The sequence below is a fragment of the Nomascus leucogenys genome, chromosome 6 (genome assembly GCF_006542625.1).
Source record: "Nomascus leucogenys isolate Asia chromosome 6, Asia_NLE_v1, whole genome shotgun sequence".
NCBI lineage: Eukaryota > Metazoa > Chordata > Mammalia > Primates > Hylobatidae > Nomascus > Nomascus leucogenys.
The window spans coordinates 93,392,929-93,404,981 of NC_044386.1; the positions used below are offsets into that span (position 1 = coordinate 93,392,929).

General features: G+C 45.1%; 1 protein-coding gene across 15 annotated transcripts in view; it reads left to right on the top strand.

The window, feature by feature from the left end:
- Nucleotides 1-12,053, top strand: part of PML (promyelocytic leukemia) — a 51,976-nt gene that overhangs the window by 18,476 nt on the left and 21,447 nt on the right. For all 15 annotated transcript variants that reach the window (XM_030813764.1, XM_012507015.1, XM_012507008.1 and 12 more), the window contains 2 exon segments: nucleotides 9,712-10,292; nucleotides 11,756-11,826. In XM_030813764.1, the coding sequence (XP_030669624.1) occupies nucleotides 9,712-10,292; nucleotides 11,756-11,826 (652 nt within the window).

A 12,053-nucleotide genomic window follows, 5' to 3' on the forward strand; every position in this document is an offset into this window, starting at 1 on the left:
GCTTAAATTACTTCTCCTCCATCTTCCTTTTCTTCCTTCTCATTTTCTTCTTTTTCTTGCTCTATTACCAATAGTATTGCAATTTGTGATTTATTAACTTTTGGTGTGTTCAGTTTAGTAATATAATAGCACTACTACCATTTAGGGTGGGAGAACTTATTTACTTAATGACTTAATGAATGAGTAACAAAGATTAGAACCACCATATACATTCACATGATACATATTTTTATAAAAGTGCTTGAGAATATCAGAATTATTTATGTCACATAAGGAGTTACTGCCTGTTTCCTGTGTCACCAGATTCTATTAACATTTAATGATTAACTTTACTCTTTGAATTTTGTAACAAATTCCTGCTGTGGCATATTTTGCAATTTGGTTATGTTCTGCCAAAGCTGTAAGAGTAGGTGAGGTGTTTCAAATTTGGCATGACTGAATAGAAGAGCTGCCCATTCTCATCGTATGTTACTCAACTCATATATTGCTATGTTATTTTTACCTTACTCATCAAATCTTTTTTCTTGTACATGGCTTTAATTAATTGATTATTTTAGGTATTTCCATCTCTTGACATTTCATGTACTGAAAATAGATCAGATTTAAATAAAATAGCTTGATAATCAGTATTTATGTGATAACTTTGTCTTATTTCTTGCAACATTTACTGGCATGTAAATCCAAATTGAATATTGGTTAATGTTCAGCAATATTTAATACTATATAATTGTAGTGTATTGTTATGAAAGTCAATGAATTTCCCCCCATGATGTACTTTGTTCCAAAATTTGAATCTCCTTTAATAACATATAACACATATGATGCTTAAAAAATTTCTCACCGCTGACACTATTTGGATTGTACATATGACAGGCATACTGGCCATCACCTCAGCATATGAGGATAACCATATTTTAGAAATACCGTGCTGGTGGCACTGGGGAGAGCTGATTGGAGCTGAAGGGACCAGAGGCAGGGAGGCCTCTTAGGACATCGTGCTCAAGGAGATAAGCAATAATTGAGGCAAGAACAGAGGCAGTAGTAGTGGGAACTGCTGGGACAGGTTTAGGAGCCAGCATTCTGCCTTAATCATCTTTACACTCTTGCCACATGCCTAGACCTAGTTGGTACTTAGTAAGTTTTTTTGGGTTTTTTTGAGATGGAGGCTCGCTCTGTCTCCCAGGCGGGAGCGCAGTGGCGTGATCTCAGCTCACTGCAACCTCTGCCTCCCGGGTTCAAGTGATTCTCTTACCCTCAGCCTCCCGAGTAGCTGGGATTACAGGTGCCTGCCACCACGTGGACTCAGCTAATTTTTGTATTTTTATTAGAGATGGGAGGCCCAGGCGGGTGGATCACAAGGTCAGGAGTTGGAGACCAGCCTGACCAATATGGTGAAAACCCGTCTCTACTAAAAATACAAAAATTAGCTGGGCGTGGTGGCGGGTACCTATAGTCCCAGCTACTCAGTAGGCTGAGGCAGGAGAATCACTTTAACCTGGAAGGCAGAGGTTGCACTGAGCAGAGATCATGCCACTGCACTCTAGCCTGGGTGGCAGAGCAAGACTCTTTCTCAAAAAAAAAATAATAATAAAAATCATTGAAGCCATAGAGGACAGGGAGGCATCCAGGAGTGGCCATTGAATGGTGGTGCCATTCCCCACCATAAAGATGGCAGGAGAAACAGGGAACCCACGTGGCAGTGTACCCGCTGCCTGTTGAATGAGTGACATGATCCAGGGGAACACTGCCCACCATAGATACACCAGCCATATGCCTTGGGAGCAGGTACCTGTGTAGAAAAGAGTGGAGAAGAAAAAGCACAAACTTTCCCCTCCCCATTCCTGGGTGTGGCACCACCATCAGACAGGAGTGTGAAACAGTGCTTCCTTTCACCACTTTCCTTGCTGCTTTTCTATTCTGGTATCTTCTTCTCCAAGACCTCAGGCTTTCCCCTCTCCAACACCACCTTCTCAACCAATAAATCACTGGAGGGGAGGTCAACAGGAATAATGAATTCACTCTCTTCAAATATCCCAGGCTCTAGAATTACCCATCTCCTCTCCTCGTTTCAGAAATCTTGTTTTTTCAACGGTGAGATAGCAGGAAACTGATCTGGTGAAATGCATTCATACTACTGTATAAATGATTGATGGATCCTTTTAACTGTAGTTACTTGAATTTCCAAAAGAGCTGCTCTTTTCCCACTCTACCAAAGTGAAAGTGCCAAGTTGCTGCATGGAAATGGGACAGGTAGAGGAGAGTTTTTGGTCACCATTCAGCCAAGCCAGGTGGTGCCAGCTCTCCTTCACTGGTCCTATTTCGTAACATTTTTGCTTCTTGCATTTTAGAGCTACCAGTTCCCTAGAACAGCAGAAGTAGCATGCTACCCTGGCCCAACCAAGAGGTGTGGCTATAGTGGCCTATCTGTACTGGGGAGGGGACACCCCAGATCTGATATTGACAGGTTCACCCAACAGCAGGGATGTCCCATGCTATGTGTAATATCCCCTCTTCTTTCATAGCTCCAGAATGTCCAATGACTGCATAGCACTATGCTGAGCCCTTCACATACACCAGCCTGTCTGTGCTTGTAACAGTCTATGAGGGAAGCGTTATTACTCCCATTCTACAGGTGGGAAAATTAAGACTCAGAGAGAAAAGGTAATCTGCTCAAGGCCTTGTAGCTAGAAATTGGAAGGGCTAACACATACCGCTCTTGGCATGGCAGTTTAGACACGGACAGCTTTAGAATGGGGAGACTGAGAACCCAGGAAACATGTTGAGGCTTCTATTAAAATACACTACTCGGCCAGGCGAGGTGGCTTACGCCTGTAATCCCAGCACTTTGGGAGGCCGAGGTGGGCAGATCATGAGGTCAAGAGATTGAGACCATCCTGGCCAACATGGTGAAACCCTGTCTCTACTAAAAATACAAAAAATTAGCTGAGTGTGGTGGTGCACACCTATATTCCCAGCTACTCGGGAGGCTGAGGCAGGAGAATCTCTTGAGCCCGGGAGACAGAGGTTGCAGTGAGTCGAGATTGCCCCACTGCACTCCAGCCTGGCAACAGAGCAAGACTCCATCTCAAAATAAATAAATAAATAAATAAATAAATAAATAAATAAATAATAAAAATAAATAAATAAAATAAAACACACTACTCAGGAGGCCAAGGTGAGAAAATTACATAAGCCCAGGAATTCAAGTCCAGCCTGGGCAACATAGCAAGACCCTGTCTCTGAAAAAAAAATTAACAGTGTGGTTATTTCACTGAAGAGTCATAAAGGGATAAATGAAACAATATATCTCAGAGAAGAGAAAGAGCTTTGTTGTAATACCTAGATGGGATGTTCTTTGACTGTTCCCCATTGCTTCCTATTTAAAGTCCAAACTCCTTTACTTAGAATTGATTATAGAAACTTTTGGAAAATCTAAATAGGTGAAAAGGAGGGACGAGAGAAAAAGGAAACTACTATCACTCTAGACCTTTTCCTTTCCTTTTTCCTTTTCATTTAGAGGATCACAGATGATCCTCTGTGATCATCTAAAACAAAATAAACAACATTTAGTGTTGTATAACTTGCTTTTCTTATGAATAGTCATGAATATCTTTCAAAAAATAAATAGTTTTGAATTGTTTAGGCAGTGGCATCTATTTTTTTTTTTTTTTTTGAGATGGAGTCTCGCTTTGTCGCCCAGGCTGGAGTGCAGTGGTGTGATCTCGGCTCACTGCAAGCTCCGCCTCCCGGGTTCATGCCATTCTCCTGCCTCAGCCTCCTGAGTAGCTGGGACTACAGGCGCCCGCCACCACGCCCGGCTAATTTTTTGTATTTTTTAGTAGAGACAGGGTTTCACCATGTTAGCCAGGATGGTCTCGATCTCCTGACCTCGTGATCCACCTGCTTCGGCTTCCCAAAGTGCTGGGATTACAGGCGTGAGCCACCGCGCCTGGCCGGGCAGTGGCATCTATTGATTGTATGGTTTCTTTCATTTCTTCAGTAATTATAATGTCTTTACTATGGTGAGAGTAAATAGTCCACTATGTTTTCTCCTTCGAGATGTAATTTTACACATTTAACTTTGTGATTCATTGGAAGCGTATCTGGGTATGAAATAAGAAGCAAGGCTCTAACTTCATTCCTGCCCCCTACCCTCCTCCCTAGCCAATTTCTCTGATTCCAATTGTTGAAAACCCCTTTAATGTCCATTAGTTTGGGCTGCTGGCTGGGCGCAGTGGCTCACACCTGTGATCCCAGCACTTTGGGAGGCAGGGGCTGGCAGATCACCTGGGGTCAGGAGATCGAGACCAGCCTGGCAAGCATGGTGAAACCCTGTCTCTACTGAAAATACAAAAGAATTAGCCAGCTGTGGTGGCGTACACCTGTAGTCCTGGCTGCTTGGGAGGCTGAGGCAGGAGAATCGCTTGAACCCAGGAGGTGGAAGTTGCAATGAGTTGAGATCGCGCCACTGCACTCCAGCCTGGGTGACACAGTGAGACTTTCTCAAAAAGAGAAAAAGAGAAAAAGAAGGGTTGCTTTCTTTGTTATATAAAACAATACATTTCTATAGATGCCAGGGACTACATCAGGCCTATCTGGCCTGTTCTACTGATCCTTCTGTTGACTCTTGAACTAGTACCATATTCTCTTAATAATGGCATTTCGATAATGTGTTATCCTTTCCTTACACTGATCCCTCAAACATTTCTTAGCAGCTGGTCATAGTGGCTTAGGCCTGAAATCCCAGCACTTTGGGGGTTAAGGTGGAAGGATCACTTGAGCCCAGGAGTTTGAGACCAGCCTGGGCAAAATGTTGAGACTCTGTCTCTATAAAATTAAAATTTTTTTTTTCTTAGCTATGTTATCTGTTTGTTCCTTCATATGAAATTTAGAAAGCTAGCCAGGCGTGGTGGCTCACACCTGTAATCCCAGCACTTTGGGAGGCTGAGGTGGGCGGATCACCTGAGCTCAGGAGTTCGAGACCACCCTTGCCAACATGATGAAACCCCATCTCTACTAAAAATACAAAAAAAATTAGCCAGGCATGGTGGCTCACACCTGTAGTCCCAGCTACTTGGGATGCTGAGGCACAAGAATCACTTGAACCCGGGAGGCAGAGATTGCAGTGAGCCAAGATTGTGCCACTGCACTCCAGCCTGGGCAACAGAGTGAGACTCAGTCTCAAAAAAAAAAAAGAAAAAAGAAATTTAGAATACTTTGGTTAAGTTTCAAAAATAATTTAAATTGCCTTAAACCTGTTTATTAACTCGAGGAGAATTAATAATCTTATAATATTTAGTCTCTCTTTTTGGGACCTTAATACAGTCTTCTGTTTTTTAGACTTTATCTCTTAGTAGGTTTTTGTCATTTTCTAGGTATTTTGTACCATTTTTTTTAATTAAAAAAAATTTTTTAGAGATGGAGTTCTTGCTAAGTTGTCCAGGCTGGCCTGGAACTCCTGGGTGTAAGCAGTCCTCTCACCACAGCCTCCCTAGTAGCTGGGACTATAGGCACACAATCATGGCTTTGTAGAATTTTTTAAATAGCTGCTGTGAATAGGAAGATGGATTTTTTCCCATATTTCTTTTCATTTGCTTTGCTAAGACAGAATTATGCTATTTTTCTTTCTTAATTATTATGTAATCTAGCCACTTTGGTGAGCAATTTCTTATTAAGTTAGTGGTGTTTTTGCTCATTGTTTTGAGTATTCCAGAAGCAAATAGATGTTATTTTGCCTTTCTGAAGATACAATTAAGTCTGGGTTCTTGTCATGGAGCCCTTCTGGGCAGTTTCCCACTTCACCTCTGCCTCCTCCAAAGTGCCAAGCACGCAGCAGGTACTCAGTGAGTGTCCTTTCAATGAAGGTAAAGGAACCGCTTGGCTAAGAAGGTCATTCCTGGCCCTGGCTGGCAGCCCTTTGATTCAGGGTCTGCATCTCAGTCTTACCAGAGGGCTGGGGGCTTTTAGACCCAGGTGTCTGATTCGGGCTAGCCACCTCACAGACACTTGCTGCCCATTTCCATCTGGAGGGGGAGCAGGGGCCACTCACCCTAGGGAGGCCCCATTCAGAACAAAAGAAGCTTAGAAAAAGGACCCAGCGGAGGCTATGGCCATCCAGAAGGTCTTGCTCTCTATCCAGCCAGGCTGCCTGAGGCGTGCCCTTCCAGGCTTGGAGCCCTGTCTCCAAGGAAGGGGATCCAACATCAGACACAGCCCCTCTCCCCAAGGGTCCAAGATCCAAAGTGGAAAAATCACAACTGTTTCTTATTCTCCTCCCTTTATTCCTATACCCTATAGAATTGCCCACATTTATTAGTATTCTGTTTTTTAATTTCAAAAAAAGGAATACATTCATACATTCACCAGGCTCAAACATAATCTAAAAAGGTATACAGTGAATGTCTTACTCTACCCTCATTCCACCCATCCCACAGCCACTTTTATTAATTTGCATGTCCTTTTAAGATTTATTTATTCAAATACAATCAAATATGAAGATATTCTTATTTTTCCCCATTCTTACACAAAAGGTAGCATCTGATACACACATTTCTGCACCTTGATTTCTAACTTAAAATATATATCATAATAATACAAATAGTTAGCATTTATTGAACACTCATTTTATGCCAGTCATTTTTCAAACTTTTATCCACATATTAACTCATTTAATCCTTCCAGTACTCCTATTATTAACCTCATTTCTCCATGGAGAATTTTCCTTATCAGTATATAAAGAGCTTCCTCAATGGCTTACAGCTACATAGTATTCCATTGTATGGGTGGATCATAATTTATGTAACTAATTGCCTTGTGAGGGACACGTGGGTGGCTTCTAACTCTTTGCTATTGTGGACTGTGCTGCAGTGAATATATTGTATGGATATCATCTTGTTATATGTGGAGATAGAGCTGCAGAGCCGATCCATAGAAAGAGGATTGCTGGGTTAAATGCATTTGTAATTCTGATGGGTATTGCCAAATTGCCTTCTGCAGAGTTATTAGTTCTTTTCATAATTGGTTAGTATTTCTAATTAATCGCAGCATTGATGAGCACTATGTATCAGTCTGGCTGGCTAGTAGGCTCTCTGTTGGTGGTTCCAGAACAAGTTGATCTCAACATGGTCCCACATGAGACCCTTTCTTCTGGCCTCAGGTGGGCTGACTTATTCCTGTTTTTTTTTTTTTTTTGAGATGGAGTCTTGCTCTGTTGGCCAGGCTGGAGTACAGTGGTGCAATTTTGGCTTACTGTAACCTCCGCCTCTTGGGCTCAAGCAGTCCTCCCACCTCAGCCCCCCCAGTAGCTGGGATTACAGGCGCATACCACCAAGACTTATCACTGCCGGTGAGGGTAAATTACAGCAATATTTCTGGGGAAGTAACAGTATTTTCCCTGGTAATATTTGAAGAAGCAGCCTTGTAATGGTTAAGAACATGGACTCTGAGCTGGACTGCCTGGGTTTTTATATTTTCTTTTGCTGCTGTAACAAATTACCACAAATTTAGGGGCTTAAAACAATGTAAATGTATTCTCTTATGGTTCTGGAGGTAAGAAGTCTGAAACAGGTCTCACTGAGGTGTATAAAGGTGTCAGCAGGCTTTGCTCCTTTGGGAGGCTCTCAGGGAGAAAGTTTTCTTGCCTTTCCCAGCTTCTAGAGGCTGCCCATATTCCTTGGTGCATGGCGCCTTTCTGTCTTCAAAGCCAGCAACATCACAACACTCCCACCTCTGCATTCATCACATCTCCTCTCATTCTCCTGCCTCCCTGCCCTTTCCTTTGTAAGGATTAATGTGATTACATTGAACCCACCCAGATAATCCAGAATAACCTCTTTATCTCGAGGTCCTTTATTGAATAACACCTGCAAAGACCCTTTTGCCATAGTAAGGTGACATATTCACAGGTCTCAGGAATTTGTACGTGGACACCTTTAGAGGCCACTATTCTGCCTACTACAGTTTGCATCTAGACTCTACCACTTACTAATCATGTGATCTTGAACAAATTATTTTGCCTCTTGCACCAGTTTTCTCATCCTTAAAATGGGGATAATAATGGTATCTATTCCATTGGATTGTCAGGAGGATTGAATAAGTTAATATTTGCCAATGCTTATAATAGTGTCTGACACACAATAAATGCAATGGAAGTATCTGCTAGCTAAAATATATTAACCAGTCTAGGCGCGGTGGCTTACGCCTGTAATCCCAGCACTTTGGGAGGCCGAGGCGGGTGGATCACCTGAGGTCGGGAGTTCAAGACCAGTCTGACCAACATGTAGAAGCCTCATCTCTACTAAAAATACAAAATTAGCCGGGGTGGAGGTGCATGCTTGTAATCCCAGCTACTCGGGAGGCCAAGGCAGGAGAATTGCTTGAACCTGGGAGGCAGAGGTTGCGGTGAGCTGAGATGGTGCCATTGCACTCCAGCCTGGGCAACAAGAGCGAAACTCCATCTCAAAAAAAAAATAAAATAAAATAAAAATAAAAATATTAAAATACAAACACTTTGATCTAGCAAGCCTATATTTATAATCTATTTCATAGGAACAAAAGCTTCCATAATTAGGCTATATAACTTGGATATTACTAAAGTGTTGTCCATATTGGCACCAAAAGAAAAAAAAAGGAAAGGAAAAGGAAAGAAAGAAAATGCACAAACAGGAAATTACCTGAATGCCATCAAAACGAGAGTGATTGAATCAATTGTGGCCCATCTGGGATATACCAGAGCTATTAAACAGAATACGTCTGATCTGTGCCTATGCACCTAGAGGAATGCTCTGAGTGAAAGTTCGTTGAGAGGAGGAAGTTACAAAGTAATTATATGACTTGATTTCTTTCTTTCTTTTTTTTGAGACGGAGTTTCGCTCTTGTTGCCCAGGCTGGAGTGCAATGGCACCATCTGGGCTCACCACAACCTCCGCCTCCTGGGTTCAAGCAATTCTCCTGCCTCAGCCTCCTGAGTAGCTGGGATTACAGGCATGCGGCACCACACCCGGCTAATTTTGTATTTTTAGTAGAGACAGGGTTTCTCCATGTTGGTCAGGCAGGTCTTGAACTCCCGACCTCAGGTGATCCAGCCGCCTTGGCCTCCCAAAGTGCTGGGATTACAGGCATGAGCCACCACGCCCGGCCAATTTCTTTCTTTCTTTTTTTTTTTGAACAAACATCAGCCCCCAAAATTGTTGTAGATATCTAGGTCAATCATTTAACATGCTCTGTTTCTTCCTCTGGGAAATATGTATAACGATAATTCTCACCCAAGGGGCTCTTGCAAAGGTTAAGTGGCATGGCTGACATGTGTCAAGTCTGTACCATCCTGCAAGCAGCAGCCCAGTCTGGCATTTGTATAAGGCAGTTTCAGTGGAGAGAGGTGTGGAAGGGTGCATCCCACGATGCTCACCTGGTGCTTCCTCGGTGGGGAAGGGAAATTCAGACGTGGTGGAAAGAGATGATTGTCGTTTCGTATATCTTTGTATTATTTCCCGGATGTTGAAATTGTTACTGTAGTAACTTTTTACACTCATGTGTTATTGGTAGTTTGGATACTATCAACATAACCACAAACACTGAATTAGGAGAAGCAGAAACCTAGAAACATGCCATGATTCAAAGTCTGGTATTTTTGGAAGAGGAATTTAATAACGAACGTTTTAAGAGGAAAAAGTCAGGAGAGTCCTAACCCAGGCCAACCTTGTGTGTCCACAGCATCTACTGCCGAGGCTGTTCCAAGCCGCTGTGCTGCTCGTGCGCGCTCCTTGACAGCAGCCACAGTGAGCTCAAGTGCGACATCAGCGCAGAGATCCAGCAGCGACAGGAGGAGCTGGACGCCATGACGCAGGCGCTGCAGGAGCAGGATAATGCCTTTGGCGCGGTCCACGCGCAGATGCACGCAGCCGTCGGCCAGCTGGGCCGCGCGCGTGCCGAGACCGAGGAGCTGATCCGCGAGCGCGTGCGCCAGGTGGTAGCTCACGTGCGGGCTCAGGAGCGCGAGCTGCTGGAGGCGGTGGACGCGCGGTACCAGCGCGACTACGAGGAGATGGCTAGTCGGCTGGGCCGCCTGGATGCTGTGCTGCAGCGCATCCGCACGGGCAGCGCGCTGGTGCAGAGGATGAAGTGCTACGCCTCGGACCAGGAGGTGCTGGACATGCACGGTTTCCTGCGCCAGGCGCTCTGCCGCCTGCGCCAGGAGGAGCCCCAGAGCCTGCAAGCCGCCGTGCGCACGGACGGCTTCGACGAGTTCAAGGTGCGCCTGCACGACCTCAGCTCTTGCATCACCCAGGGAACAGGTAAGCACGCACGCCACCTTCCTGGGCGGCCGGTGCCTCTGCTGCACCCTAGGGAAGGCGAGTCAGAAGAGATCATCTCCATTTGACAGAAAAGAAAACTGGGTGTTTATTCAATCTTTGGGGGTTGGTAAGGTCTTAGGTTCCAGGGCACAGGATAAGGGGGAGATGAGGCCCTGACAAAGGGCTGCGGCCACCCAGAGGGCTCACGTTTTACTAATTTACAAGACTCTATGGATTGACCTAGCAATGACTCATGGGGAACATGTGAAAGTTGAAAAACTGCAAAGCTGAGAATCAGACCCAGTATCATTCTGGCGCCAGAGGGACCAACCACTTCAGGAGGTTCTCTTAAGCCACCAGTGTCTCGGAACAGAGAAGTCAATTGGGACCTGGGGTTATGGTAGAAGGGGGCTAAGAAAACCTCCTGGGGATGGTTGATGCTTACCCAAAACCATACAGTGGCTCAGTGGAGGAGATCCCTTGTCTGCAGGATGACCTGCTGTCTGCCAACCTTTGTGTGCCCTGCCTAGTGTTGGACACTTGAGTGATGAGGAAGTTTCTGATACACTTGAGTGGTAAGGTAGTTTCTGATCTCAAGGAGCCAGAGCCACTTCACAGAGCTGGAGAATGAGACAGTGCTCAGCTCTGCAATCCAAATGCGGGAGATGTAGCAGCTGTGTATTAGCTGGAACGGGGGGCTTTCAAAATAAGGGGTAGGGGGAGTGCGCCAGAGAGTCTCCAGGACTCTTTGACTAAATCTCCAAGCTGGAATGTGAGCTCTGAGCAGCTAGTATAGGATACCCTTACTGGGAAAGGGGAGGGAGGCTACGGAATCTGAAGGCACCTGGGTAGGGTGCCAGTGCCAAAGAGCTTATTTACTTCTCCTGGAGCTGCACATGGGTCATGAGGGATAATCTTAGAGGGCCTGGACCTGTGCCTTCCCCATCTAGGCAGTGAATGTCACCCATATTAAGGAAATGACCCCACAGAGTTTACACAGCTTGCCTTGGGTGTTATAACTGGGCAATAGCAGAGAGAAGGGTTATTTTATTCTGAAGCGTAAGAGATTTAGATTTAATAAAAACCAGCCTGCAGATAAGGAAGATCATGGAGCTCTCACTATACGCAGAGAGTCAGTGAGCTGGTAGTGATGGCTTTATGATTGCGCACACTTAGCCTTGCTGGTGGCTCAGAGATGGAGAGAGGTGCACTTGGGGTTTCGAGCCAAAAGCAAGCACTCTAATGCCACCTCTCTTTCCCTTCTGGCTGGGTTCCTGCCCACTGCATTCGAGAGAGCTCTCCTTCCAGCTGCCCTCCAGGGAGTTGTTCAGTGCTGTGGGATGCCCTGGAAAATAGGTGTCCCGGAAAAGCAACAGGGACCTCCTCTCTATCACTGTCCCAGGTCAGGATGTCCCTTACCAGCATGTCCTTGACCTGCCTGTGACCTTCTTTGTGTTCTGCAGATGCAGCTGCATCCAAGAAAGCCAGCCCAGAGGCTGCCAGCACTCCCAGGGACCCTACTGACGTTGACCTGGTGAGATGGGTTTGAGGTCTGAAGGGGAGGTGGTGGGGCCCAGCAGGTCAGGCAGGTTGTGAGTCTTGCTGTCCCTGTGTGTGTAGGGAGAGTGTCTGAGTGAGCGACAGCAAGTGGCTGGACTGGAAATTTCAGTGAGAGGAAGTAAAGGAAAACATTTAGGAAGGGTTGGCTGGCTAGCTGGCTGACGCTAGGCTCCTAAATGCCAAAGTTGCTCTTGATGGGCC